Source organism: Sapajus apella, unplaced genomic scaffold (assembly GCF_009761245.1).
Source record: "Sapajus apella isolate SASKATOON/1434 unplaced genomic scaffold, GSC_monkey_1.0 scaffold76, whole genome shotgun sequence".
Lineage (NCBI taxonomy): Eukaryota > Metazoa > Chordata > Mammalia > Primates > Cebidae > Sapajus > Sapajus apella.
In genome coordinates, this window is record NW_022437016.1 from 9770191 (window position 1) to 9795858 (window position 25668).

The 25668-nt window shown below is 42.9% G+C and overlaps 1 protein-coding gene across 1 annotated transcript in view; it reads right to left on the reverse strand.

The window, feature by feature from the left end:
- NR6A1 (nuclear receptor subfamily 6 group A member 1) overlaps positions 1 to 25238 on the reverse strand; it is a gene marked incomplete at its 5' end in the record, with an annotated part of 35704 nt that extends 10466 nt beyond the window's left edge. Inside the window, 5 exons of the mRNA XM_032251642.1 lie at positions 7665 to 7919; positions 9867 to 10094; positions 11260 to 11414; positions 15034 to 15089; positions 24986 to 25238. Of these exons, the coding sequence (XP_032107533.1) occupies positions 7665 to 7919; positions 9867 to 10094; positions 11260 to 11414; positions 15034 to 15089; positions 24986 to 25238 (947 nt within the window). The remainder of the gene's footprint in view (positions 1 to 7664; positions 7920 to 9866; positions 10095 to 11259; positions 11415 to 15033; positions 15090 to 24985) is intronic.
- Between the last annotated feature and the right edge of the window lie 430 nt (positions 25239 to 25668).

Below are 25668 nucleotides of genomic sequence, written 5' to 3' on the forward strand. Positions count from 1 at the left end.
TGGTCTACAAATACACAGTTAATTGGTGACAGAGTGGGAACCTAGAACCCAAGGCCTTGGTTTCTCCAATATCTAAGGTGGTGTACCCTAGCAGAGGGGCTCAAAGCCCCCATAGTCCTTACTTTGGGCTAGGAGTGAGCTCTCTGGAGAAAGACCAACTTTTAGGCAACAGAGCCCCAGGCCAGGTCACCCCAGGGGAATTAATGTTTTGGGTATACTTCATACCAGAGATGGAGAGACCATCGAACCAAGGAGGCAAACACTTAACCAGGAAGCAGGAATTTACAAAAGATGAGGTCAAGTCTGGCCTGAGTCATTTGAGGAGTGGACTGGCTAGTGGGTGGAGGGTCCCAGAAGGGCCTGATATAACTCAGTCATAAGGAGAAGATTCTTAGCTTCAGGTCTGCTTCCTGGTGACACCCTCAGATCTGCGCACTAAAACCGTGTGCCAGGCCAACAAGGCCCTATCTGGGTAGGGTCCACAACACCTGGGGATGAACTATTGCTTTCTGGAATCTACTGCTTTCTGTGTTAACTTTGAAGGCTTTGCAGGCTTTGACTTCCTGGACAAGCAGGACACTTTCTCTTGCTTGGGGAAAGCCTGGCTCTGGTTGAGGCCAGAGGTCCCTGCCCTTTTTAAGCATGAAGAGGAGCCTCAGCAGCAGTGGGTTCCACCAACTGCATCAAAAATATTTTTCTAAAAAACCAATACAACAATAAAAAATAAGACAAATTTAAAAATACAGTCTAATGGCTGGGTGTAGTGGCTTACACCTGTAGTCCCAGCACTTTGGGAGGCTGAGGCAGGCAGATTGCTTGAGCCCAGGAGTTCATGACCAGCCTGGGCATCATGGCAATACGCCATCTCTAACAAAAAATACAAAAATTAGCAGGGCATGGTGGTGCATGCCTGTGGTCCCAGCTACTCTGGAGGCTGAGGTGGGAGGATCACCTGCGCATGGGAGGTTGAGGCTGCAGTGAGCTGTGACTGTACCACCACACTAGAGCCTGGGCAATAGAGTGAGACCCTGTCTGAAAATGTAAAACAGAAAACCAACCAACCAAAAACCCCCCCAAATCCCCTACAAACCAAAACCAATGTAATAACTATTACAAAAACAAACAAACAAACAAAAATCCCCCCCCCAACCAAAACCAATGTAATAACTATTTAAATGGCATTTACATCATTTATATTCCATCGGGTATTATAAGAATTCTAGAGCTGATTTAAAATACACAGGAAGATATGCGTAGGTTATATGCTAATATTGCACCATTTTATATAAAGGACTTGAACATCTGCAGATTTTGGTATCCACGGGGGTCTTGGAAACAATCCTCCACGATACTGAGAGATGACTGACTACTGCAGTCCGCAGCTCTGACCTTTGGCCTTGGCATGGCTCCCAGTACGAGCTGGGGTTTCCTTCAGTTTGCTGACTTGAGCTACTATGGCTGACTCAGTTTCTCTGAACCTGGTCCAATGGCTTTTACAACTTTATTGATACATTCCAATCCTGGCGGATAGATTCATATTGAATAACCATAATAACAACCATTCTATAATGCCGTTTCTACCATTCTACCATTTGTTGAGTGTTTGCTACCTGCCAGGCACATTAAGTATTCTACATACATTTAATCCCATTGACAGTCCCAATAAATTCACAGAATGGATACGAATCACAACCCCCTTTGTTCACATATGGAAATGAAGGCTCAGGGAGGTTCTTTACTGAGTCTCTATTATGTACTAGGCCTTTTCATACGCATTCTTACTCTTGACCCTCCTGATAACCTGGAAGGATACTATGCATCACCTCCATGTTAGGGATGAAGAAGCAGAAAAAGAGGTGACTAGTCCAAAGTTGCATGGAAAATAAATGGGAGTGGTGGTGAGGCCAGGGTTGAAACTAGATTTTCTAATTCCAAGCCTATGGACTTTTCTCAGCACTACACTGCCTACCCCTTATCCTGTCTTGTTCTTAGCTGCTACCTGGAAAAGGCTAATTATATACTACCACTAGAGACCTTAGGAGTACTGTGTTCCCACAGCAACTCAGAACAGGGCCCAGCCCTGGGAGGAAGTCAGGTCTGCTACAGTGCACAGAACTGCCCCTGCAGTGTCTCCAAGATGCTAACACTTGCAGGAGGCGGTGTTCCTGGGAGTGAAGACCATTCTTCATCACAGCGCTCTGCTAGCTATTTATGGTCTTGAGAGTGGAAAAATGGTCTTTACTGCCAATTTCCTTCATTATCTGCCTGGAGAGGTGAGGAAATAGTATAGGGCATAAAAAAGGAGGATGCAAGAGGAGAGGCAGTGTCAGCATCCGTCTGGTGGCCGAGTAGTGTAGCAAGCAAAGATAATGCTCTGTCCTTTAATCAGCAACCCCTTGCCCCAAGTGTTCACTCTGGCACTGCAGACCCTGCAGGTGTGTGGCTATCAGCCAGACACTTAGCCAGGAGTGCCAAACCTCTTCCTGGCTGAGTCTTGACCTGAGCGACACAAAGGAGTTCCCAAGTGTCTAGCCTGTCCATATGCCCTAAATCTGCCCTTTCTCTTGAGGACAGCACATCCCTCTTTTCCCAACATTCCTACAACAGGGAGACACCATCGACCCCCAGCAGTGGTGGGGGCTGGCAGCCAGCCCAGCAGCCCCCACTCAGTCTCCACAGCCTGATTGCAAAGCTTTCCTCCACACCCCACATCCCACCCCTTGATAAACAAAGTTGTTCTCTGTTCCATGGGCCTGCAGCCGTGCCTCCTCCACATCTGCCCACTCCACAGTTCTAATGCCCCGTATTCACTGTCTACAAATTATCAGCATTCAAAGCCAGAAAGTTGGACAAACACACCCATTCTTCTTCTAGGTTCCCATTACACAAGCATGCTGGGGCAAGGAAAACATTCCTGCCAGGATCCCCCAAACCACTGGACCATTCAGTCTGCAATTGAAGCTGACACTATGTAAGTTATGTCCCATTAAGCGGGCTGAGAGACCCAGTTGTCTCTTTTTCATTCATCTAAATGCACCTACTCCCAGGAGTGACTATGAGCCACAATCAGAGAAATTGCCATCTCAGCACCCATGTACAGACTCCAAGATGAAAACTAAGACTGTAGTTTCAGGACAAATTCCAGAAAGTCAAACCTTTTGAAAATGCTCTGGGAAAATAAGAATTTAGTATGAGGCAATGTTAAAGAGGCTGGGCATTGGAGCACAACAGATACAGGTGATAAACTTAGCTCCATCTCTCTCTTGCTTTGTAGCCTTTTTATCTCTCTGAACCTCACGCTCCTCATCTCTAGAATGGGGATAATATTAGTGCCAGTCACACAAGGTAGCAGTGAGAATTCAACAAATAATGTATGTAAGGCACTTAAGATAGAACTTGGCATAATAAATATAGTTGTCCCCAGCTGTTATCATTACAAATAGCACCATCATCATCATCTCTCCCATTATTGTAGCAAAAATAAAAGTCTGTTTCTTGAGCCTTATGGTTAGGCAGGGAAGCTGGGAGGCAACTTTCCAGAGATCTGGCAAAATGGGGCTGGTGCTCATGAGATAGAAGTGCCCATTAAAGCCCATCTAGCTCAAGGCATCCTCTCCGGAGAGGAGTCTTGATTAGGGCCAGGAGCAGTCACTGGCTGGTGCTACAATCTGCTTTAAATCAAATTCACCCGGTTCACTGTCTGATAACAGTCTGATTAAGGAATATGGGCACCATAAATTTGATTCAATATTTGAGAAGAGAAAAGGAGGTGGTCATGTATCATCTGGGAAAAGCCTTTCCATGACAGCAGGAACTCACTTGCACTCAAGAGTTGTGAAGAAGTAAAGGCCGTCTGGGGGAGTGGGAGCAAGGCAGTAGCAGGCAAGGTAGGAGAGCACTACGGCCAATTACAGACTCCACAGCCTGGGTTTCTAGCAGAGCGGTTACTGCTTTCCAGTGGTTAACCTGATTCTAGAGGTTCTTCTACTTCCTACGACCTCCTAGGCAGTCCTATATGCCTCTCAGACCCCACAGACACCTAAACCAAAGAGTTGCTCATCTCCATCCTGTTCTTCCCTGCTCCTTTATCCTAGCTAAGAAAATTGGTGCCTACCTGCCTCGCTAGTCCAAAAATACCAGCAGCATCATCGACATTTTCCACTCACTGAAGTCCCACTGTCTCCTTGACATCTCTTAGCTTTGTGCTTCCCTCTGTCTCCACAATCTCTGTTTTGTCCAGGCCTTGTTCTCTTTCACCTGGGCTATGGGACAGTCTCCTTCCTGCTCAGCCACTGTGCTCCAGTCTTGACCAGGCCAATCCATCCTGAACTTTACTGCCACAGAGATCTTTCTAAAATGCAACCTGTGTAATTCTTCCACTTAAAAACTTCCCAAGATTTAATACTATTTACACAACAAACCCCAAATTATTTAGATTGACATTTGAGCACTTTCATGACCTGTCTTGACCACATCTTTCTCTCTAGTCAATTCTCCCCTCATTTCTCTGTCTCTCTTAGATACATTCTCTTTATACCTTAAATCCACAGAATTGCTTTTGATTCCTTGCACATAGCAATCATCTAGGATCTCTAAGTTCTAGGACTTTGTTTTATCTCCTGCCTTCCTTCTTGTTCTCTACCAGGGGCCTAGAAATTCCCACTCAAGGTGTAGCTCAAATGTCTGACCCTCTGGTAAGCCTTCCCTGGCCCTGCACACAGAGGTACTCACTCCGCAGTCTATGCTTGCACAGTTCTCTTCATATGCCCCTCTATCTCCGCCAACACAACCCTGCACTGTAAGTTGTGTCTGCTTCTTTTTGCCTCCCAGTCCCCTAAATGAAGGATAGGGACTCTGAATCAGAAACCATGTCTGCATCACCTGTGATCCCAGCTTCCTCCCCGCAAAACACACAATAGATACTCAGTAAATGGTCATGGAATCAGAACTAACATGTTGAAGTTTAACTGTTATTTTTCCATCGATGGATTCCCCAGTAGAGTCCTAACAACAAATCCATTTCCTAGTCTCAGAACCCACTTGACAGCTCAGCAGCAATACATGTTCTAAAGACAGCAATGTTCAATAAAACTTTATGTGATGATAAAAATGATCTTTATTTGTACTAGTAGCCACTAGCCCTGTGGCTACTGAGCACTGGAAATGTGGCTGGTGCAAGTGAGAACTAAATTTCTAATTTTAATAAATTTACATTTTAAAAGCCATGTAAGGCTAGTGGCTACTATAGTGGATGGTACAGCTTTAGATCCTCCTTGATTAGAAAAATTCCAACGTAGGAAGGAAACGTTTCCTCACTACTTCAGCTGTTACTAACCTTTGCCTTGGTCTTGGGGCTTAAGGGACTGGCTACAGTGAGATGGGATACCTTATGAAGCTCAAAGCCAAAGAGAACCTGTACTGCCAGTGACCCCTGCCTCCCTGCAGAGGGCCTGGGCACACCTATTACTCGGGAGTGGAGTCGAAAGGCTGATGCTGTAGCCTCAGGCTGCACTCGTAGATTCCAGGCACCCAGAGAGGCTGGACTCCTTGGGCCAGTTCCGCAAACCCTGACAACATCAGAGTAGGCTGATTGCTATCCAAACACCCCTATGGAGCAGAGTTATGGAGTAGGAGACAGGAATTTGATAGAAACAATGAATTAGAGGCTCTGGACAAGGGGTTAGGTCATCTGCAAAATCAGATAGCTCTGTTTACCAGACTAAGTGTCAGCTGGGTTCAAAACTCTGTCATTTATAGATCACACTGAAGCCAGTAAGCATCATTAATAAGGAAATATTAGAAAACGAGTGGAGAGAGTCGGCAAGCTGGCTCCTCCCTCCCCTAGCTGTGCCAAGGGCCCTTGCAGGTCTTGGAGTACTGCTTTCCACTTGAGCCTTGGCTTGTCTTAATGCCACAACTAGGTGGCGGCGGGGGAGATGGACCCCCATTCTGTGAAGAAAATTGTGAAGGCTGCTACTTTCCATTCTCCAGCTTTCATGGATAGGGGCACCTTTTCTTTTCTTCTTCTTGGTGCCCTGGAATCCTATGACTTCCAATATTTTGAACTGTACAATACAAGTCATGTATTGAAATGTCTATTTAAATACAAATTAAGCATTATAAGACTTTTCATATGGATAAATTAGCAAGCCAGAAAGTCATCTCGGCAGATCATTTGTCCTGATTTTAGAGTCAGAAAATATGGTCATCCTGTGCTCCAGTTCTGCAGAGTAAATGAGTAAAAAGTGTGCTTGGACAGGCCCCAGAGCAGCAGGGAGGTGACCCATTCTGGACAGGGAGGCTGTAAGGATACTGGCCAGCTGGGATAAAATGTTATGCCAGAAAATGACAAACAGAACAGCTCAGTCTTTTAGTCCCATGCTTTCAGCATCTCACCGCATCTCAGACAGAATCAAGGAAATGAAGCTTTTCAGTCAGGCAGGCATGTGCTCAAATCTATGGCTCTGGATTCAAATCCCAAATATTTAAGGGGAGGTCTCTCTGAACTACAGTTTTCTCATCTATAAAATAGGCACAACACCTGTAAGGCTAGAGGCTGTGAGAAATAAAGCAGACAATTAAAAATATTTACCTAGTGCACACAGTAGGTACCAAAATGACCTCTAGGTCTCTTTCTTGGATTGTAAACTCCAGTTCAGAGCCCCTATTGCCTTGTAGGCAGAATTTAGATTTTTGTTTTTCCTGGATGCATTATCTCAGAAATCCAGGTATAATACAAATCAGCTGGGCACAGTGGCTCATGCCTGTAATCCCAGCACTTTGAGAGGCCAAGATGGGTGGATCACTTGAGATCAGGAGTTGTAGACCAGCCTGGCCAACATGGTGAATTAAAATACAAAAATTAGCCAGGCGTGGTGGCGGGTGCCTGTAATCCCAATTACTTGCAAGGCTGAGGCAGGAGAATCACTTGAACCCAGGAGGTGGAGGTTGCAGTGAGCCAAGACTGAGCCACTGCACTCCAGCCTGGGTGACAGAGTTAGACTTTGTCTCAAAAAATAAATTAATTTTTAAAAAATTACAGCTGCCAGGCACAGTGGCTCACACCTGTCATCCCAGCACTTTGGGAGGCTAAGGTGGGAGGATCACCTGAGGTCAGGAGATGGAGACCATCCTGGCCAACATGGTGAAATCCCATCTCTAATAAAAATACAAAAATTAGCTAGATGTGGTGGCGTGCACCTGTAGTCCCACCTACTTGGGAGGCTAAGGCGAGACTCACTGGAACCTGGGAGGCAGAGGTTGAAGTGAGCCGAGATTGTACCACTGCATTCAGCCTGGCGACAGAGCAAGACTCTGTCTCTCTGTTTCTCTCTCTCTCTCTCTCTCTCTCTCTCTCTCACACACACACACACACACACACACTAAATAAATAAAATAAAAAATAAATTACAGCTTAGCACTCTGCTAAGCTTGAATGTATAAGATTTATTCCTAAAAACCATCTTATTAGGGAAATTCTGTTATCACCCCATTTTACCAGTTCAGAACCTGAGGATCACAAATCTAGTCAGTGGCAGAGTGAGGGTTCAAACCCAGGCCTATGTGGTGCAATGCCTATCCTCTGACGGGCCAGGCGACTATGCCTAGCAGGGATGACAATGGTGTGGTTGTTTGGGATTTCCTCCCCAGCCAGGAGCCCTCACCTGTGTAGTTCTTCATCAGAGGGTGAGTACTTGGCAGTGACATCAGCCAGCTCTCCAAAGATCTGCTTGCTGTAAACAGTGAGGGAGGATAGCAGGATTAGCTCCTGCCACGTAGAGCTCAAGAGGCACGTGTAATCCTTGATTGAGAGCTCGCAGAAGAAAGGCAGTTTCTTGATCCAGGCAATCTGTCTAAAGAGCAGCTCGTCGGCCAGGCGGCAAAGCAGGGCAAATAGTTCTGCCTGTGTCACAGAGTATCTGAGGGAAAGGGACAGGGAAAGTCACTTCCATTGGCCAGAGAGTGAGGATGAGGGCACATAGAGAAGGTAGTCCCAAGGGCACAAAGGGTCCCTGGCAATGGGCTCCTTGCTCCATGCCCACGGTCTCCAGTTCTATCCAATGTGATTTTCTGATATAGGGGCAGGGCTGAGGCCAGTAGCAAGCCCAGGGTTGGAGAGGTGAGTCTGGTGAGGAAAGGCTGCTGAGGAAATAAAAGGCTTAGAAATGTGTGCAATTGGCTAGGCGCGGTGGCTTATGCCTGTAATCCCAGCACTTTGGGAGGCTGAGGCAGGTGGATCATTTGAGGTCAGGAGTTCAAGACCAGCCTGGCCAACATGGTGAAATCCCATCTCTACTAAAAGTACAAAAATTAGCCGGGTGTGGCAGCCTGGGCCTGTAATCCCAGCTATTCGGGAGGCTGAGGCAGGAGAATCACTTGAACCCAAGAGGCAGAGGTTGCAGTGAGCCGAGACAGTGCCACTGCACTCCAGCCTGGGTGACAGAGCGAGACTGTCTCAAAAAAAAAAAAAAAAAAAAAAAAAAAGTGTGCAATTGTCAGGGAATATGACTTTTATTGTTGGTGTCCTCTGATGTTTCATGTCTTAGAGAAAATCCCAGTCACTTCTGTTCAAGTTTTGGCAATGGAATTCTTATTCTAATTCTGATACCCACCCAACAAAGGAATTGGCACAAAAATAAGCCTCGCGTCCAGACTGCTGAAGAGAACAGAACAAGTTCAGAAGCTTTCCCTGCTCTCACTCCACCCCCTGGTGGTGAGTTCAGGAACCAGGATTGCTCAGCCTTTCCTTTAAGCTAAAGCTGGGCAGAGCAGCAGGGCATCTCTCAACTCTGGAATAAAAGGGGCCTCTGAGACCACAGACCCAGGAGTTTCAACTTTCTTTCTCTCAAGGCCCTTGGCAACACTTTTCTCCATTTAACTTTTTTTTTTTTTTTTTTTTTGAGATAGAGTCTTGCCCTGTCGCCAAGAGCTAGAGTGCAGTGGTGCAATCTTGGCTCACTGCAACGTCCACCTCCCAGGTTCAAGCGATTCTCCTGCCTTGGCTTCCTGAGTAGCTGGGTTTACAGGTACATGCCATCATGACCAGCTAACTTTTGTATTTTTAGTACAGACATGGTTTCACCATGTTGGCCAGGGTGGTCTCAAAATCCTGACCTTGTGATCTGCCCACCTACAGCTCCCAAAGTGCTACGATTACAGGCATGAGCCACCATGCCCAGCTTTCTACATCTAGATTTATAAAGGGTTTGTGTGGCCTTCTTGTGGGTGAATAGTTTAATCTCCTCTTCTGAAACTGGACACTAGCTTAAGAAACCTTCCTGGGAGGTCTAAGCACTCAAACTGCTTAAGCTCTAGGCCAGAGGAATGATGGATGCAGCAATGGGTAGACCCAAGGGCTGAATTATCATCTCCTCAGGTAGAGCTGACTAAAGACTGAAAGAATATTCCTTCTATCCACTCAAGCCTGCACCTAAAGTGATGATGTGCCACCATCCTAGCCGTGGGGATGTTGGTGAGGGTTGCACGACAGGCCACAACCAGCCAGGGCTTTGTGAAGGAGCCTATATTTGATATACGCCTATCCCCAGAACTACTACTCATCTCTAGCCTGGAAGTGCTCAGATCCATCCCAGTACCTGGCTTACCTAGGCCCAAACATAAACAAAGGCCCTTCTATCTCAATTCCATAGGAACTGAAAAGTAACCTCAACTCTGTGAGAAAAAATACTTAAGGAAACAATAAGGGATCACTGGCTTCAAAGATAAGCACAGATTTGTCCTGAGGCTTGAGTCATTATACCCCAACTCATTCTGAAGCCAAATGTATAGCAGCCAGGGACACAGGTGGATGTGGGGTAGGGACATTTTGAGACTGCAAGGGGCCAGGAAGGGTGGAGCTTACTTACCCATCTTCGATCAACATGGGTGTGCCTAATGGCTCCAGGTCCTCAGCTGATAACAGCTGGTGAATCAGACTGTATGACTGGGGATCCAGGCTGCGAGCTTGTGGGGGCAGAAGTGGTGAGTGGCCAGAGTAGCTAAAAAGGTGTGGTATGTACTGGTAATGTGGAGGCACAGACATTCCCATGTACTGTTCCCTGAATGCCATGAATCCATTTAGTTCCACAGACCTGCTGAAGAGAAAAGTCTTGCATCAAACGGAGCCATGGCAAATCTAGTAACTACTCACAGGAAATGAGCCAGAAGGTGACTTAAGGTATTCTTTGGCCATCAGGTCTGTGTCTTCATCAAGCCAGGGGACAAAATTAATAGTTACATTCGTGTATCTCCTACTGGATTCCCATCTGTGAGACAAGGACTCTACATAAATATCGGGGTCACCATTGGACACTCAGTGCAAGGCAGAGTAGGTGATGAATAAATACTGGTTGAATGAATTCTTTGTATAGGTGCCATGCCTGGAGAGTATTTTTAACAGATACTTGTAGACTATGATGGCAAAGTGGGTGTTTATATTATATTACTGCTGGGAATCTCTCCTATAACTGGGGTTGGCAAACTTTGGCTTGCAGGCTAAATCCAGCCCACTGCCCATTTTGGCAAATGAAGTTCTACTGGAACACAGCAATGCTCACTGCTTCACATAGTGTCCATGGCCGCAGCTGTTCTCATACTAAAAAGGCAGAATGGAGAAGTGGAGATCCAAACCATCAGGCCTGGAAAGCTGAAAATATTTACTATCTGGCCTTTGCAGAAAAAGTTTGTCAACCCATATCCTACAAGAAAGATTTCTGGAGAAAGGAAACCTTCCCTAATGGCTGAAGGCTCTATTTCACACATGACAACTAACTAAAGATATGCTTGAACCAAGAGTTTCTAAGTTTGTATTTTCTGATAGCAGCAAATTTGACCGGCTTAAAAAGCCTTCGATGTTTCTTAAAATTTAGAAAGTGAAAAACATTGACTCTTGTGAGGCAGAGAAATTATAGTTTTAGTTCAAAACTGTCAAGGAAGTTTATTTCAGTGATAAAATAAATGAGGGAAAATAGCTACATTTAAAATGTTATTCTGTTAGGTGAAGAATGCTTGGGCATGGATAGAAGATACAGTACTTTATCAGTCTGCAGAAGAGACCACTGACATTTTCAAGGTCTTTAGCATAAAAGGGGCTGGGAAACACTGTTTTCAATCATCCTGACCCCTACTTCAAGAGTCTGAGGGAGCAACAGTACAATGGCTGAGACAGCCTGGCAGGGATACGCAGCCAGAGGTTTCTTGTGGGTCTGCCCTTGGTGGAGGATCCCTAGATGATTATCGTGGGTTTGCCTTAAAGCTCACCTGGAGGACAGTGTGGAGCCTGGTGAGGGCTGGTTGCTCTCTGAAGCCCTGTTCCCAGGGGAACTGTGGTCACTGTCACCGTGGTTGCTCCAGTGATTGGCCTCTTCCTCAAACTCCTGTCCAGACATGATCCTTTCAATCTCTTCTTCTGATATCTTTGACAAGGAATTAAGATATGTTAGACTGGGTGCTCAAGACATTGTTCTTTTTTCAGGACTGAGAGCTTATTTAAATCTCATAGGATCTCCCAGAAACCTAGATTCCCTCTCCTCCACGCCCATACTCCGGGCCTCTCACTAATCTTAGGATGGCGTAGCTTCCTTCTCACTGGCACCATGGCCCTTCGTGGCCCTCCTCCTGCTCATTTACACTACTCTCAAGCCTCTAGGTTCTTTCAACTCCTTTTTGTCCTTGAGGTTATTCTTTCCTAACCCTGAAACGCCATTCCTCACTGACCGTTCTCCCACTGGCCCTTCAAGATCCAATTCGAATGTCACCTCCTGCCAGGTATGATGGCTCATGTCTGTAATCCCAGCACTCTGGGAGTCTGAGGAGGGCAGACTGCTTGAGCCCAGGAGTTCAAGAGAAGCCTAGGCATGGTGAAACCCTGTCTCTACAAAAAATACAAAACTTAGCTGGTCATGGTGGTGCATGCCTATAGTCCCAAGCTACTCAGGAGACTGAGGCAGGAGATTCTGGCCTAAGCCCAGAAGACTGAGGCTGTAGTGTGCCATGGTCGTACCAACCCACTCCAGCTTCAGTGACAGAGCATGACCCTGTTTCAAGAGAAGAAAAAACCAAACCAGACAAAAAAAAAAAAAAAAACCTAAATGTCATCTCCTTTGTGAGACTTTCTACCATCACATCTAGGATACTCTCTTCAACTAATAGTGCTGGGAAAACTATATCCACATGCCCCGCTCCCACCCCGCCAAAGATGTTGAACCCTTATACCATTCACAGAAGTCAACCTCAAAATTGACTAAATATTTAAATGTAAGACTTAAAACTATAAAACTTGGAGAAAACACAGGGAAAATCTTCATAACACTGGTCTTGGCAATGATTTCTTGGATACACCACCAAAAGTACAGACAACATAACAAAAACAGCCAAGTGTGACTACATCAAACTGAAAAGCTTCTGTGCAACCAAGGAAACAGTCAACAGGGTAAAAAGATACTCTGTGAAATGGGAGAACTTATTACAATACACATCTGATAAAGGGTCAACATCCACAATATACAAGGAACTCCCGTAACTCAGTAACAAAAAAAAAAAAAAACAAAAACAAAATCCATTGAAAAATGGACAAGAAACTTGAGTAGACATGTCTCCAAAGAATGGTCATATACAAACCAGTAGGTATATGAAAAGATGCTCAACATCAATTATGATCAGGAAAATGCAAATTGAAACTTGAAGATATTACCTCACTTCTGTTAGGATGTCTACTATATGTAAAAGAAAACAACAACAACAAAAAACAAAAACAAACCAAAAAACCAGTCTGGAAAATAACAAGTGTTGGTACAGATGTAAAGAAACGGAAACCCTTGCGCACTGTTAGTGGGAATGTGAAACGGTGCAATCACTATGGAAAACAGTATGGAGGTTCCTCAAAAAGTTAAAAATAGAACCACCATATGATCCAGCAATACCATCTATGGGTATTTATCCAAAAGAACTGAAATCGGGATTGTGAAGAGACATTTGCGCTCCGACATTCACTGCAGCATTGTTCAAAATAGTCAAGAAGTGAAAACGTGTCTGATGACAGAGAAATGCATAAGAAAATATGGTATAAACATAAAACACCTTAAAAAAAAGAAAGTGAAATAAACTAGCCACAGAAGCACAAATACTGCATGCTTCCACTTTATGAGACATGTAAAGTAGTAAAACTCTTGTAAGCAGAAAGTGGAATGGTGGCTGCCATGGGCAATGGGAGAGAAAAATGAGGAATTGCTATCTAATGGGTATAGTGTTTCAGTCATGTAAGATGAAAAAGTTCAAAAGATTTGCTGTATACAAATGTGGATATAGTTAACAACACTGCACTGTATAATTAAAATTTTGTTTAAAAGGTAGATTTCATGTTATACGGTTTTTACTTTTACAATAATAAAAAAGGGCAGCTATTAGTCTAGCCAAAAAAAACACAAGAATAATTTACAAGACATATATATGACTTGAATAACAAGATAAAAATGGTTTAGGAAAAAAGAATAAATACAGCAGAGTTGAGAGTCACACAGCCTGACTGAATATGTACTATGCACATTGATAGGAAATCCCCCAAACATCATCGGTGTATGTCTCAAGACAACTCCAAACACCTTTCTTTCATTCTCTCACATTTAACTGGCTAAATCCTATCGATTTACACAGCAAATAACTCTTAGGTCTATTATTTCCCCTCAATCTGCACAGCCATTGCTCTGCTTCAAACTATTATCTATATCTCTTGCCCGTACTTCTGCAAAGCCCTTCTAACTGCTTTCTCTCTCCCTCCGTTTCACTCACCCTCACCTCACTTCTCACAAACCATTTCCACTGCTAGAATGATCTTTCTAAAATGCAAATCTAAATAAAACCTTTTAGTGGTTGCCTCTTAGCTCATACCAGTAACAGTAATAATTTTTTTACTTTAATTTTTTTTGGTAGAGACAGGGTCTGTCATGCTATGTTGCCCAGGCTGGACTGGTTCTGAACTCCTGACCTCAAGCGATCTTCCTGCCTCAGCCACCCAAAGTGCTGGGATTACAGGTGGGTGACAGTGCTCCTGGCCACTAATAATTCCTAAGCCATGTGCTCTGCCTACTAGTGCGCCAAGGGATTCACCTGATGGGCGGAAATATATTCAATTTTCTACCCTCATGAAGTTCTTCCACTGGCAAGTAAGAACAAGTGTATAGGCTGACCCCACAAAGACTTTTCCTAAGGAGCTATGTCAAAGAGAGTTGAAGGCCACTCCCTAATGAACTGATTCCAAATTCAAGGAATCTTCCTTATCTTCTGCCACTCCACTACATGTGCCCAACGTTCCAACCTAATTGAACAAACTCCTTGTCATAAAGATTCATCACTGGGTCTTTGCACAGTCTATTTTCTTCAGTGTCTCTGGTCCCCAACCATGGCCCTAGCCCAAGCAGAATAGGTGCCCCTCCCTCTGTAGTCCCTGGGCATCCTCTGTTACCTCTCAACTTACTATGATGTCTGTTGACCTATCTGTCTCTCCCATTAGACTAAGTTCATAGTATAGAGCTTGGAAGAGTAGGAGCCCAGTAAGTGTTTGTGGGACTGAATGGAGTATTATCATTCCTGGTCTACAGTAAGACATTAATATTTGGCTTAAAAATATATTAATATATTTTTTATATGACATGAAGAGCAAATTAGTCTCGCTCATTTCTGCCAGGCTAAGTTATCTATAACCTTAAGGACTGATCAAAAAATCCTCTGGATGGTTCAGAATCATAACTGGGTTCACTGTCTGTAAATCCTTAGAAAAGGCTGAGGGATCATAAGAAGAGCTTTAATCATTAACTTATATATATTTAAGATATTCTTTTTTTTCCCCTAGCCATGCATGAGCAATATTTATGATTTTCAAAGTACTTTTACATCCAGGCTATAAAAGCAGTTTTACAGAAATGAAAGCAAAGATGGCTCTTGTGAGCAGCAGATGAAAGAATCAAGGTGAGCAGTTTCAGGAACAGTGGAGCCCTGCGCTTCCAGGATGGACCACAGAGATTGAGGCCTAGAACTCACCTGGACTGGCCCAATGCTCTTATTCCGGCCTCCAGGCATGCCATCTTCTCTGATAGCTGGAAGGAAATATAAGTCAAGAAAGGTAGTCAGGAGCACACTCACAGAAGTCTTAGCACAAAAAGAGAACTTATTTGGCCAAAAGTGTAAGGCAGTAATTGGCGAAGCCAAGATTAAAACACAGGTCCTTCTGGACCCAAAGCACACATTCTATTATTCCAGGCTCCTTCATAGGCAGCAATATTTTGGGGCTCTCAAGGCACTGCATACATACTACACACACTGTATACATTCAGTATGTTTAAAAAAGGTGATAGCACTGTTCACTAGTCCTTCAGTTACAAACATCCTGCCAGGATGATGCATCTTAAGGTCTTGACAAATTATAGGGGAGGGATAGAATATTTCCATTTTTAAATAAAAGTTTTTATTCCCAACCTAAGTTTAGGTTTGATTTGTAGAATCAGAACAGGTTTTTTGTTTTTTTCATTAATCAGAATTTTAACCTCAATGATTTCTCCCTGCAAAGGCAGTCAGTAGAGCACCTCTGTGGTTGAAGGAGCTTACCTAGCATTTTCTAACTATAAAAAGCATCCTTTAAGTAGTATCATCCTCATTAAGAATAACAACTACTACTAATGTTATCATCACTGTGTATGGAACACTTAATATGGGGGCATAGAGAAGAACCCCTGATTTGCAGTAATAGTAGGGCCACAGCATTAGGCAAAGCTTTCTGGGAAAGAAAACTTCTGAAGTGAGTCTTAAAGATTAAGTAGGGTTTAGGAAGGCAGAAAAAGAGTGCTCCAGGTTGAGCCAACAGTATACAGAAAAGCATCAAGTTGAAGGTAAGAATAAACTCTTTTTTCTAGAAACTTCCAAATGGTTTAATCTGACTAAAGCACACGTGGGGGAAGAGTAGCATGAGATAAGGGTGGAGAGGCCAATTGGGCCTAGGTCATAAACAGCCTTGAATGCCAGACTAAGGGTATAACGTTAGCTAAGGAGCTTGAGGATGAGAAGGAATGTAGGGAGGCACTGCAGTCATATTGGGATTTTTCAAAAATCTTTGCCACAGCCACTGTGAAGGATAGCTTAGAAGGGGTTAATGTTAACAATGACAAAAGATAAACAACACTATGTAGCAGCAGGCCTTGCTAGGATATACCTGCCACCTAAAAAAAAATTAACATAAGTAATCTCAAAAGTTCCTGAGGCAGGACTGATTGCCTCAAAAGGTGGGAGCTCCAAGCATAACCCTGTTTCTAGAGGTAACTAAAAGGCTGACAGGAAATTTAGAATTAGGTTGAGTTAGGGTCCAAATCTTGTTTCTGCCTGGTCTGTATAATTATGAACAAGTTTCTTCACCTCTCTGGACTTCAGTTTACTGAAATGAAAAGAGGAGATACTGGTACTTGTTTTATATTATATAAAACGGTGTGGCTACAATACCAATCCTAGGGCCTGGCATGTAAAGTAAGCACTTAGCAACTAATCCTTCCCTCTCCCTAGCCTCTTTGAGTTAAAAATCCATGGTTCTATTCTTAACTTTGCTAGAGTCTTAATATTTTCATCCACCAAGTGCAGGCAACGTGGTTGGTCTGCTTTATAAAAAGTTGTTGTGAATTTAGAGTAAGAAACATATATAGCCTATGTTAGAGCTAGACGTATGTTGCTTGCTTGCTGGGAGCTCTCTTTCAATCTAATTTCAAGATCTAAAAATCCTTACAATCACTTCTCTGCTGTTCCATGATCAATGACAGTGTTTGGGTATTTCTGTTTCCAATAATAACATCTCACATGTTCAGCTCATAGGTAGAGAGCAAAGATCTGTCATTGGAATACAACACCCAGTATATTAATAGTTCAGCTGTTATCTCACTTTCACTGTCCTGGAGGTGTGAAAAGAACTCAACATACTTTACTTTTCATTTAAAGGGCCACAAGTCTTAAAGATTTACATCTTGCCAATCTCTTGTTCTGAAATTCAAAAGCTTATCTTCTTTGACCACCACCCAGAATAAGAAAACGCATATATGACAGTAATCTACTATGTGTTACATACGTACTGTTGTTCTCTGAGGTAAAATAACTCACGAGGAAAGTATTAGTATCTCTCCCATTGAACAGATGAATCTAAGGCTCACAGAAACAAAGTATTTCGCAGGAAGAGACAGAAACTAAAGAGCAGAATCAGGGTTGGAACCCAAGCTATCAGACTTTAAGACCAGACTTCTTTCCACGACTACTATGCATGCATCCTAGTAGAGAAGCCTAAGATACTTTTAGGTGGTTTATAAACTCTTAATTATACATTCATTCTGATGTACACTAAAAATACTGATTTTCCACTCACTGAGGTGGTAAAAAATTGCCTTTAAAAATTAACTTTGATTTTTAAAAGCTATTTAAAGACTAATATAAACAGTAGTACCCATTTAGTTAGAGATGATAAAATTGGTCAAGAGGCCATGAAACTACCTGAAGTGTGGAAAATATAATGTGCTGCAGTGCCTCTGTTAAAAACAAAAACTTGTACCATATTTTCAAGCTTATAATATTCTTACACATATGTATGTTACCTCATCTGATCCTCACAACAACCTTGGAAGGTGTAATATTCTCCCATACATTTTTGAGATGAGGAAATGGAGCTCAGAGAGGTAAAGAGACTTGCTCAAGTTACTCAGGGAAGAACTGATAGAGCTGGGGTTTCAATTTAGATCTTCTGATTCTAAAGCTATGCTTGTTCCTTGATGCCACACTGAGCTAACAAGTTTTTCAGCAAGGCTAAAGTCTACCTGGCAGTGATTTGATTAAAGAGAACAATTGGGGCCGGGTGTGGTGGCTCATGTCTGTAACCCCAGCACTTTGGGGGGCTTAGGCGAGAGAATCACAAGGTCAGGAGTTCGAGACCAGTCTGGCCAATATGGTGAAACCCTGTAGCCAGGTGTGGTGGTGGACACCTGTAGTCCCAGCTACTCAGGAGGCTGAGGCAGGAGAATCGCTTGAACCTGGGAGTTGGAAGTTGCAGTGAACCAAGATTACACCATTGCACTCCAGTCTGGGTGACAGAGTGAGACTCTGTCTCAAAAAAAACAGAATAAATGGTTCCTGTGTGCAATGTTACAGGAATGGTTCTGCTGTAACTCTTATCTAAGAAAGAGAATAGCACTAGCCATGGCTCTTCTATCTTCTCAGAAGGCATCACAAATACTTTTTCTGCTTTGGAACTCATGCCTATCATTATTCATTTGCTTGGCACTAGGCAGTCAACAAAATCCAGAAACCATAAATAACAAAGCTAACTACATCAAGGTCTTAAAGATTTACATCTTGCCACTCAAAACCTGCTGAAAGCACCTTTGGTCTATGGGCCAAATCTAAGCTCCTTAGCATGGCATTCAAGACCATCTATCACCTGGTTCTGGACCCCTCATCCTCATCTCTTGTCACAAATGCTATACCCTATCTATAGACAACTATTTGTTAGTCCTTGAACATGCCATTCTGTTTTACATAGTTCTGTCTCTGTTGCCTATACTCAGAAAGAAAGTGGAAAAGTTTGGAAACACCACCTCCCCTAAGTGACATCACCATAACCAAGCGATTCAAGTTAGTATCACCAATAATGGGTATACACTTACATCATGTGCTCTTGATATTATGGACTAAGAAGGACACAATATCATTTCTATGGCATTCTCACCAAAAATGCACAGAAAAGCCATTTTTGCATTTGTCAATGAGGAAACTGACAAGCCAAAATTGAGGGATATTCTACAAAATACATGACCTATTTGCTTCAAAATCAACAATGTTAATAAAGACAAAGACAGACTGAGGAACGATTCAGATTAAAAGAGACTAAAAAGACATAAAAATGTAATGTGATTCCCTGAATTGGCTTCTAGATAAAATAAAATTGCTATAAAAGATACTGGGATGACTGGCAAAAATGGAATAAGATCTGCTAATAAGATAGTACTGTGTCATGTTAAATTTCCTGATTTTGATAGCAGTACTGTGATTGTTAGAAGTAAGGGGAACACTGCCTATGCCTTACTCTCAGATGGCTAAGAAGTTGTGCACACACAGGTGTATGCATGCACCCTTACTTACCTGTGGGAAGTGGGGAAGGCAGGGGAGACAGAGAGACAGAAGAACGAGCAAGGGGGAGAGAAGGGGAGGGAAAATAATAAAACAATTAGGATGATAAAGCAAAGATGGCAAAATGTTAACAATTGGGGAATTTGGGTAAAGGGTATATGGGAGTTCTTACTACTGTTGCACATTTTTTGTAAGCTTGACATTATTTCAAAATAAAACAAAACAAAAATTTAAAGTCTTAATTAAAAGACAACAACGACAACTCAAAAACCCAACAACAACAACAACAACCCAAAAACCCTGTGGCTGGGCATGGTGCTCACGCCTTTAGTTCCAGCACTTTGGCGGGAGGCTGAGGCATGAGGACTGCCTGAGTTCGGTTCAGCTCAGCTAAACTTGATACTCAGTTCAAGACCTGCCTGAGCAACATGGTGAAACTTGGTCTCTACAAAAAAAAAAAATGTTTGTAAAGAAAATGTAAAAAATGTTTTAAAAAAAAAAAGTTGGTAAGGAACATCAACTTTTTTTTTTTTTTTTTTTTTTTTGAGACGGAGTTTCGCTCTTGTTACCCAGGCTGGAGTGCAATGGCGCGATCTCGGCTCACCGCAACCTCCATCTCCTGGGTTCAGGCAATTCTCCTGCCTCAGCCTCCTGAGTAGCTGGGATTACAGGCACGCGCCACCATGCCCAGCTAATGTTTTGTATTTTTAGTAGAGACGGGGTTTCACCATGTTGACCAGGATGGTCTCGATCTCTTGACCTCGTGATCCACCCGCCTCGGCCTCCCAAAGTGCTGGGATTACAGGCTTGAGCCACCGCGCCCGGCAGGAACATCAACTTTGATTTCTTTAAGATTCTACTCAACTGTTCTCCCTCCTTCAGACTTCTCAGTGCTTCATGCAGACCTCTGTGTTGTGTCCCGGGGCACTTTTTACCCTGGTAAAGTGATATAGCGATGCCATAGGATCACTGTCTCACAATGCCTGAAAAGATACTCAGTTCTATTACCAAAGATGGGGGACAACAGAGAGCTGTCTAGCGCATAGGCGAAAAAGCCCCAGCCACAAATGGCAGCTGCACTTTTTTAATAGTTTTTTTTTTTTTTTTAAATTTTGAGTTAAGTTTAGGCCTATAGAAGAGTTGCAAAAATATTATGGGGAGTTCCCATATACGCTCCTCCTTTTAACATTTCACATAACCATGGCTAGTCATCAAAACTAGGAAATTAACTTTGGTACAAAACTACTAACCAAAGTAAGTACTTTATTTTGATTTCTCCAGTTGCTTCACTTCTATCTATTGTTCCAGAACACGGTCCAGGACCCCACACTACATTTAGCTGTCATGCCTTCATAGTCTTCTCCAATCTGTGACAGTTCAGTCTTTCCTTGTTTTTTGTGACTTTAACACTTTTCAAATGTGTATTTTGTCGAATGTCAGTTATTTTCAAGAATGTCTCTCCATTATGGGCTTGTCTGTTTTCTCAGGATTAGACTGAGAGTGAAATTAGCCTCTGTGTGTGTGTATATGTGTGCCCTTCTCAGCGTTTCATATCAGGGGTATATACAATGTTGGTGTGTTTTATTGGTACTGTTCATCTTGATTACTTGGCTAAAGTCATGTCTGTTAGAATTCTCTAAATAAACCATTTTTCCCTTTGTAATTACTATGTATTTGCAGACTATGCAAATATGCTGTTTCTGTTTACACTGAGGCCACTTATTTAGCATCCATTAGTGGATCTTGCTTGTAGCAATTATTACTGTGGTGTTCTAATGGTGATTTTTTTCTTTTTTCTTTTTTGGTCTGTCACCCAGGCGGGAGTGCAATGGCATGATCTTGGCTCACTGCAACCTCCGTCTCCCAGGTTCAAGCGATCCTCCCACCTTAGTCTCCAGAGTAGCTGGGACTACAGACATGTGCCACCATGCCCAGCTAGTTTTTGTATTTTCTTTTGTAGAGACAGGGTGTCAGCATGTTGTCCAGACTGGTCTTGAACTCCTGGGCTTAAGCAATCCACCTGCTTTGGCCTCCCAAAGTGTTGGCATTACAGGCATGAACCACTGTGCCCAGCGCTAGTGGTGATTTTCTATTTCCCTCATTCCTTCTACATTTATATTTATATTTATATTTATTTATATAGATGGAGTCACCTTGTGTTGCCCAGGCTGTTTGAACCCCAGGGCTCAAGTGGTCCTCTTGCCTTGGCCTCCCAAAGTGCTGGTATTACAAATGTGAGCCACTACACCTGGCCTCCTTCTACATTTATTAATCAGAATTCACTTAAAAGGAAGAATGATCACTTCTCTTTATTTTTTCATTTCTTTCAGTATAAACTCATGGATATTTACTTTAGTCTTTGGGTTATAAACGAATCCTACAGTTATCACTGCTCAAGTTGTTCCAACGTTGGCCATCAGAAGCTCTTTCAGGTTGGCTTCTGTGCCCTTCGATATGCTTCCTTTAATTTTTTAGAAAGTACTTCCTAACTTGCTGGCACCACAAGATGCTCCAGGATCATTTTATATTTCCCCTACCTCAGCTGTGGAATCAATCAGCTCTCCAATGAGTCTCATTCCTTTCAGTATTATTTGGAAGCCAAGATCTGGGTGCTGGGTGTGCTCATTGCTCCTGGGTATCTGCTTCTAGCCCCTCTCAGTGGCTAGAGCTTGGAAATATACATATGTTTACTAACTCACCTACCCACGCACGTATCTATACATTTTAAAATCTATCTATCTAAACACCAATACATATTGATACACTGAAACCAATCTAGCACCAGAGGATTCACTCTAGCCTTCCCCTTGGCTGATTTATAACTTCTTTCTTTCTCTGACCTGAGAAATCTGACTCTCATTGTCCACAATGTATTTACTTGCTGGTTCCACTCTCTATTGAAGTAGCGACAGAATTCCTAACACATAACCTTGAGAGAAACAAATTTTACAAACTAGAGTGCTTTGTTTGTATATAATTCTTTTTGTTTTTAGCTTTACAGTATACAGTCAAAACATTTTCAAAGGTGAGCTCCTTTTTTCTCAAACCCCTTAAGTGTGATTATGTGACTCATTTGTAACACCAGCTAGATTCATTTGTCACAGTGTACATTCTTTCCCTCTGCCCTGTAACTCCCACAACACTCTGGCTGATTAAACAAATTTTCACATGTAGTAACATTTACTTTTTTGTGGGGTAAAGTTCTATGGGTTTTGACAAATGCACGGAATTATGTGTCAACCACCATAGGTCCATACGAAATATTCCTTACCCCCAAAATACTCCCATGGTAACTGCAATTTTAATCCTGCTTTTGCAGCACCAACCAGGAGGTGGCAGGGTTTCTCTCCCTGATGCAGACTTCACCAGGCAACTGGGTCAGCCTGCTCTGCGTGCAAATAATCCTAAGGAGACAGCTCCCTATCCCTTCCATTCCATGTGTCTTTTGACTGTGGTCAGAGGGGTTATGAGGTTAAGTTTATTCTTCCCTAAAAGAGGTGAGTTTTACTGGAAGCCTCAGAATCTCACACTCCAGCTGAATAAGCAGGATGATTAATCAGAGACAGTAGTCAAGAAGGCAATCCGTAATAACTAAGCTTTCCTCAGATATTCACAGTGAGGGCAACAAAGGGAGACAAGAAAGTTGGAGCCCAAAACCAAAGAGGGTAAGGGCCAGAAGATGACAGACTCTCTTCACCACAGTGCTTGGTATTGGTGGCTGGAAAAGATTTCAGTAAGAGGTAACTGGCAGTAGGGAAGGGAAACGATCTCTAAGTAGAGGAAAAAACCTGAGCACAGGCACAGCAGTATAAGGCATCCCTGAGGCACAGTGTTAGAAGATGAGTTAAAAAGAGAGGCAGGGGAAAAACTTGGTAACACTTCAAATGTCCTACTATGACATTCACCATCCAGTAAACACAGGGCATTCCAATGCGTAAACAGCTACGCCATATGGTAAACATGTGAAGCAGTATGTTGTTCGTGTGGTCAGGTATAAGCTCGGCTTAATAACAAATTATAATTTAATAATTATTAACTGTCAACATAACCACCCCTAATCTAACTACTGCTAAGTCATTTTACCTTCCTAAGCTGCATCTGTAAATTGAGGATAATAGATAATAACAGGGTTGTTCTGTATACTCAGTGGTAGAATATATGGAGGGTACATAAATAAATGCTCAGTAAGTATTAGTATATAAATAAGTTATAAACCACCTAAATTTATCTAAATGCCTTTCCACATCTCTCTTACCTTTCTTCATGATGGGCAAGTTTTTAAAAGGTCCTTCTTATCTCATACACAATAAAACCAGTCTGAGTACATCTGGATGTCCGCATTCACAATGCTATAAAACCAGTTTGAACAGTTCACTATATCTGACTAAGCCCCTCATCCCTGAACACTGCTGCTATGAACCCCTAAAACCTTGTTGGGTATTTTATATATGTTATCGTACTTAATCTGGAAAAGAACTCTAAAGAGTAAGTAACACACCATCTTAAAGGTAAGATAACTGAATATCAGAGATATAAGGCAAGCTTCCCAAGGTCACAGAGCTAGTCTGTTTGCTGCTAGAGCCTCTCTTCTTTCTGCTGAATGACACTGCTCTACTCTACCCTCCACCCTCCCTGGGAATACCACTCTAGGCTTCTGACACTGGTCCTTCTCTCTTCTGTATCTAAGCTCTCTCTGTGGGTGATTTCGCCTATGAACTACCACCTCTATGCCAACAGCTCCATGAAGCCTGCTTGCAGGCTTGACTTTTCACCTCAGTTCCAATCCTATATATCAAGCTTCCTTGGTGGGCATCTTTATGTGTCCTTCTCAGGTACCTCAAGGCCAACATTTTGCCCCACCCTGCTTTTTCCTTTCTTTTCAGATGGTCTCATAGAGAAATCAACCCTGCCATTTTTTCCCCCCCTCAGGAAGGCCATTACTTTTTTTTTTTTTTTTTTTTTTACAGATGGGGTTTCTCTGTATTGATATGGCTGGTCTCAAACTCCTGACCTCAGGTGTTCCTCCTGCCTTGGCCTCCCAAAGTGCTGGGATTACAGGCATGAGCCACGACACCCAGCCAGGCCATTACTCTTAATCCAAATCCTCAACTTCAACTTCTGGTGCTGCTCAAGTATGTCACCAGCTCCTATCAGGTGAGTTTCTTCCATGTCTCTCTGTGCCATTCCTTCCCCACTTCCTTCAGATCCTTCAGATTTCCTTTTAGACACTTCTAAAAACTTTCTAGGTGGCTTTTCTGTTTCCCCTGCCCCAATTCATCCTTCAAAACTGCCCTTCGTATTCATCCTACTTCTAGTATGAATAAAATATCAGTTTATTCATATTATCTCAGGCTAATGGCTCTTGGGAAGCTTCTTAATAAATCCCAAAGTCCTTACCAACCCAGACACAGATTTCTGAGCATGCCTAGCCTCTGGGTACGCCATGGTTCTAGCAAACAAGATGATATCACATTCAGAAATCTCCTACCTCACGCCTTTTCACCCAAAATGTCTACGTCTGTCATCATTCCTGAAATAACTAGTGAAGTACATTAATCCCTGTCAAGACCTGATTGTTCAGTGGGTTCTTGGTCACACAAGGCTTGTGCATTCACTCCCATAGAATCCTTAACATCTCACTAGTTTTTTTTTTCCTCCCACCTAATTAAGAAGGTTCTTGTAGGCAGGAATGGTTCCAGATTCATTTTTGGGTTATGAGTACAAAGTATAAGGCCTGATATGTAGTGCAGGCTTGAGAAATCAGTAACTCCAAAGCATAACAGCTGACACTAAAGGTAAAGTGATGAATGAAAGATGGGCCATGAGAGCCATAAGCACCACTCACCCTTCCGGTTCATCCCCATCTGAAGGCATTTGAGCAGGCGGCAGTACTGGCACCTGTTCCTCTGCTTCCGAGACATGACACAGTTCTTGTCACGACTGCACCGATATACCCGTTTGTTGCAAATGCTCCGCTTGAAAAACCCTTTGCAGCCCTCACAGGAGATGATCCCATAGTGCAAGCCTGTAGCGCGGTCCCCACAAATGAGACAGGTTCGTTGTTCAGTCCGATCATCTGGAAGAGAAAGTGAACATGTTCAAGTTAGAACACAGTAAAAATAATGGCTTTAAGCCTACCGTTCCTAAAGTGAGCAACTCTGCTCTGAGTAGATTAAGACCACCACTATCTCCAGGCTGAAGGGCAAACAGTGGGGGCCCATCTTTGGAAACTTGTCCCAGGAATAGTCCCTGCATATGTGGTTGCAGATACCACAACACAGTCTGCCTAAACTCTTCCCCCTGGGTTTCATCAATACTTGGATCAGTATCTAAAGCAGAATCCTAGAAAATATCTTTGACTCCTCTATCGCCCTCACCCTGCTCATTCATAAACCCATCATTTTTACCCTGTAGGAGCATGGTATGAATTACTTACCATATATGTAAGTGCCTAACACATGCTATATAGCCAATAAGTTATAGCTGTAATTATTAGTAAATAAGTTCTAACCACACCCAGCTAAGCCA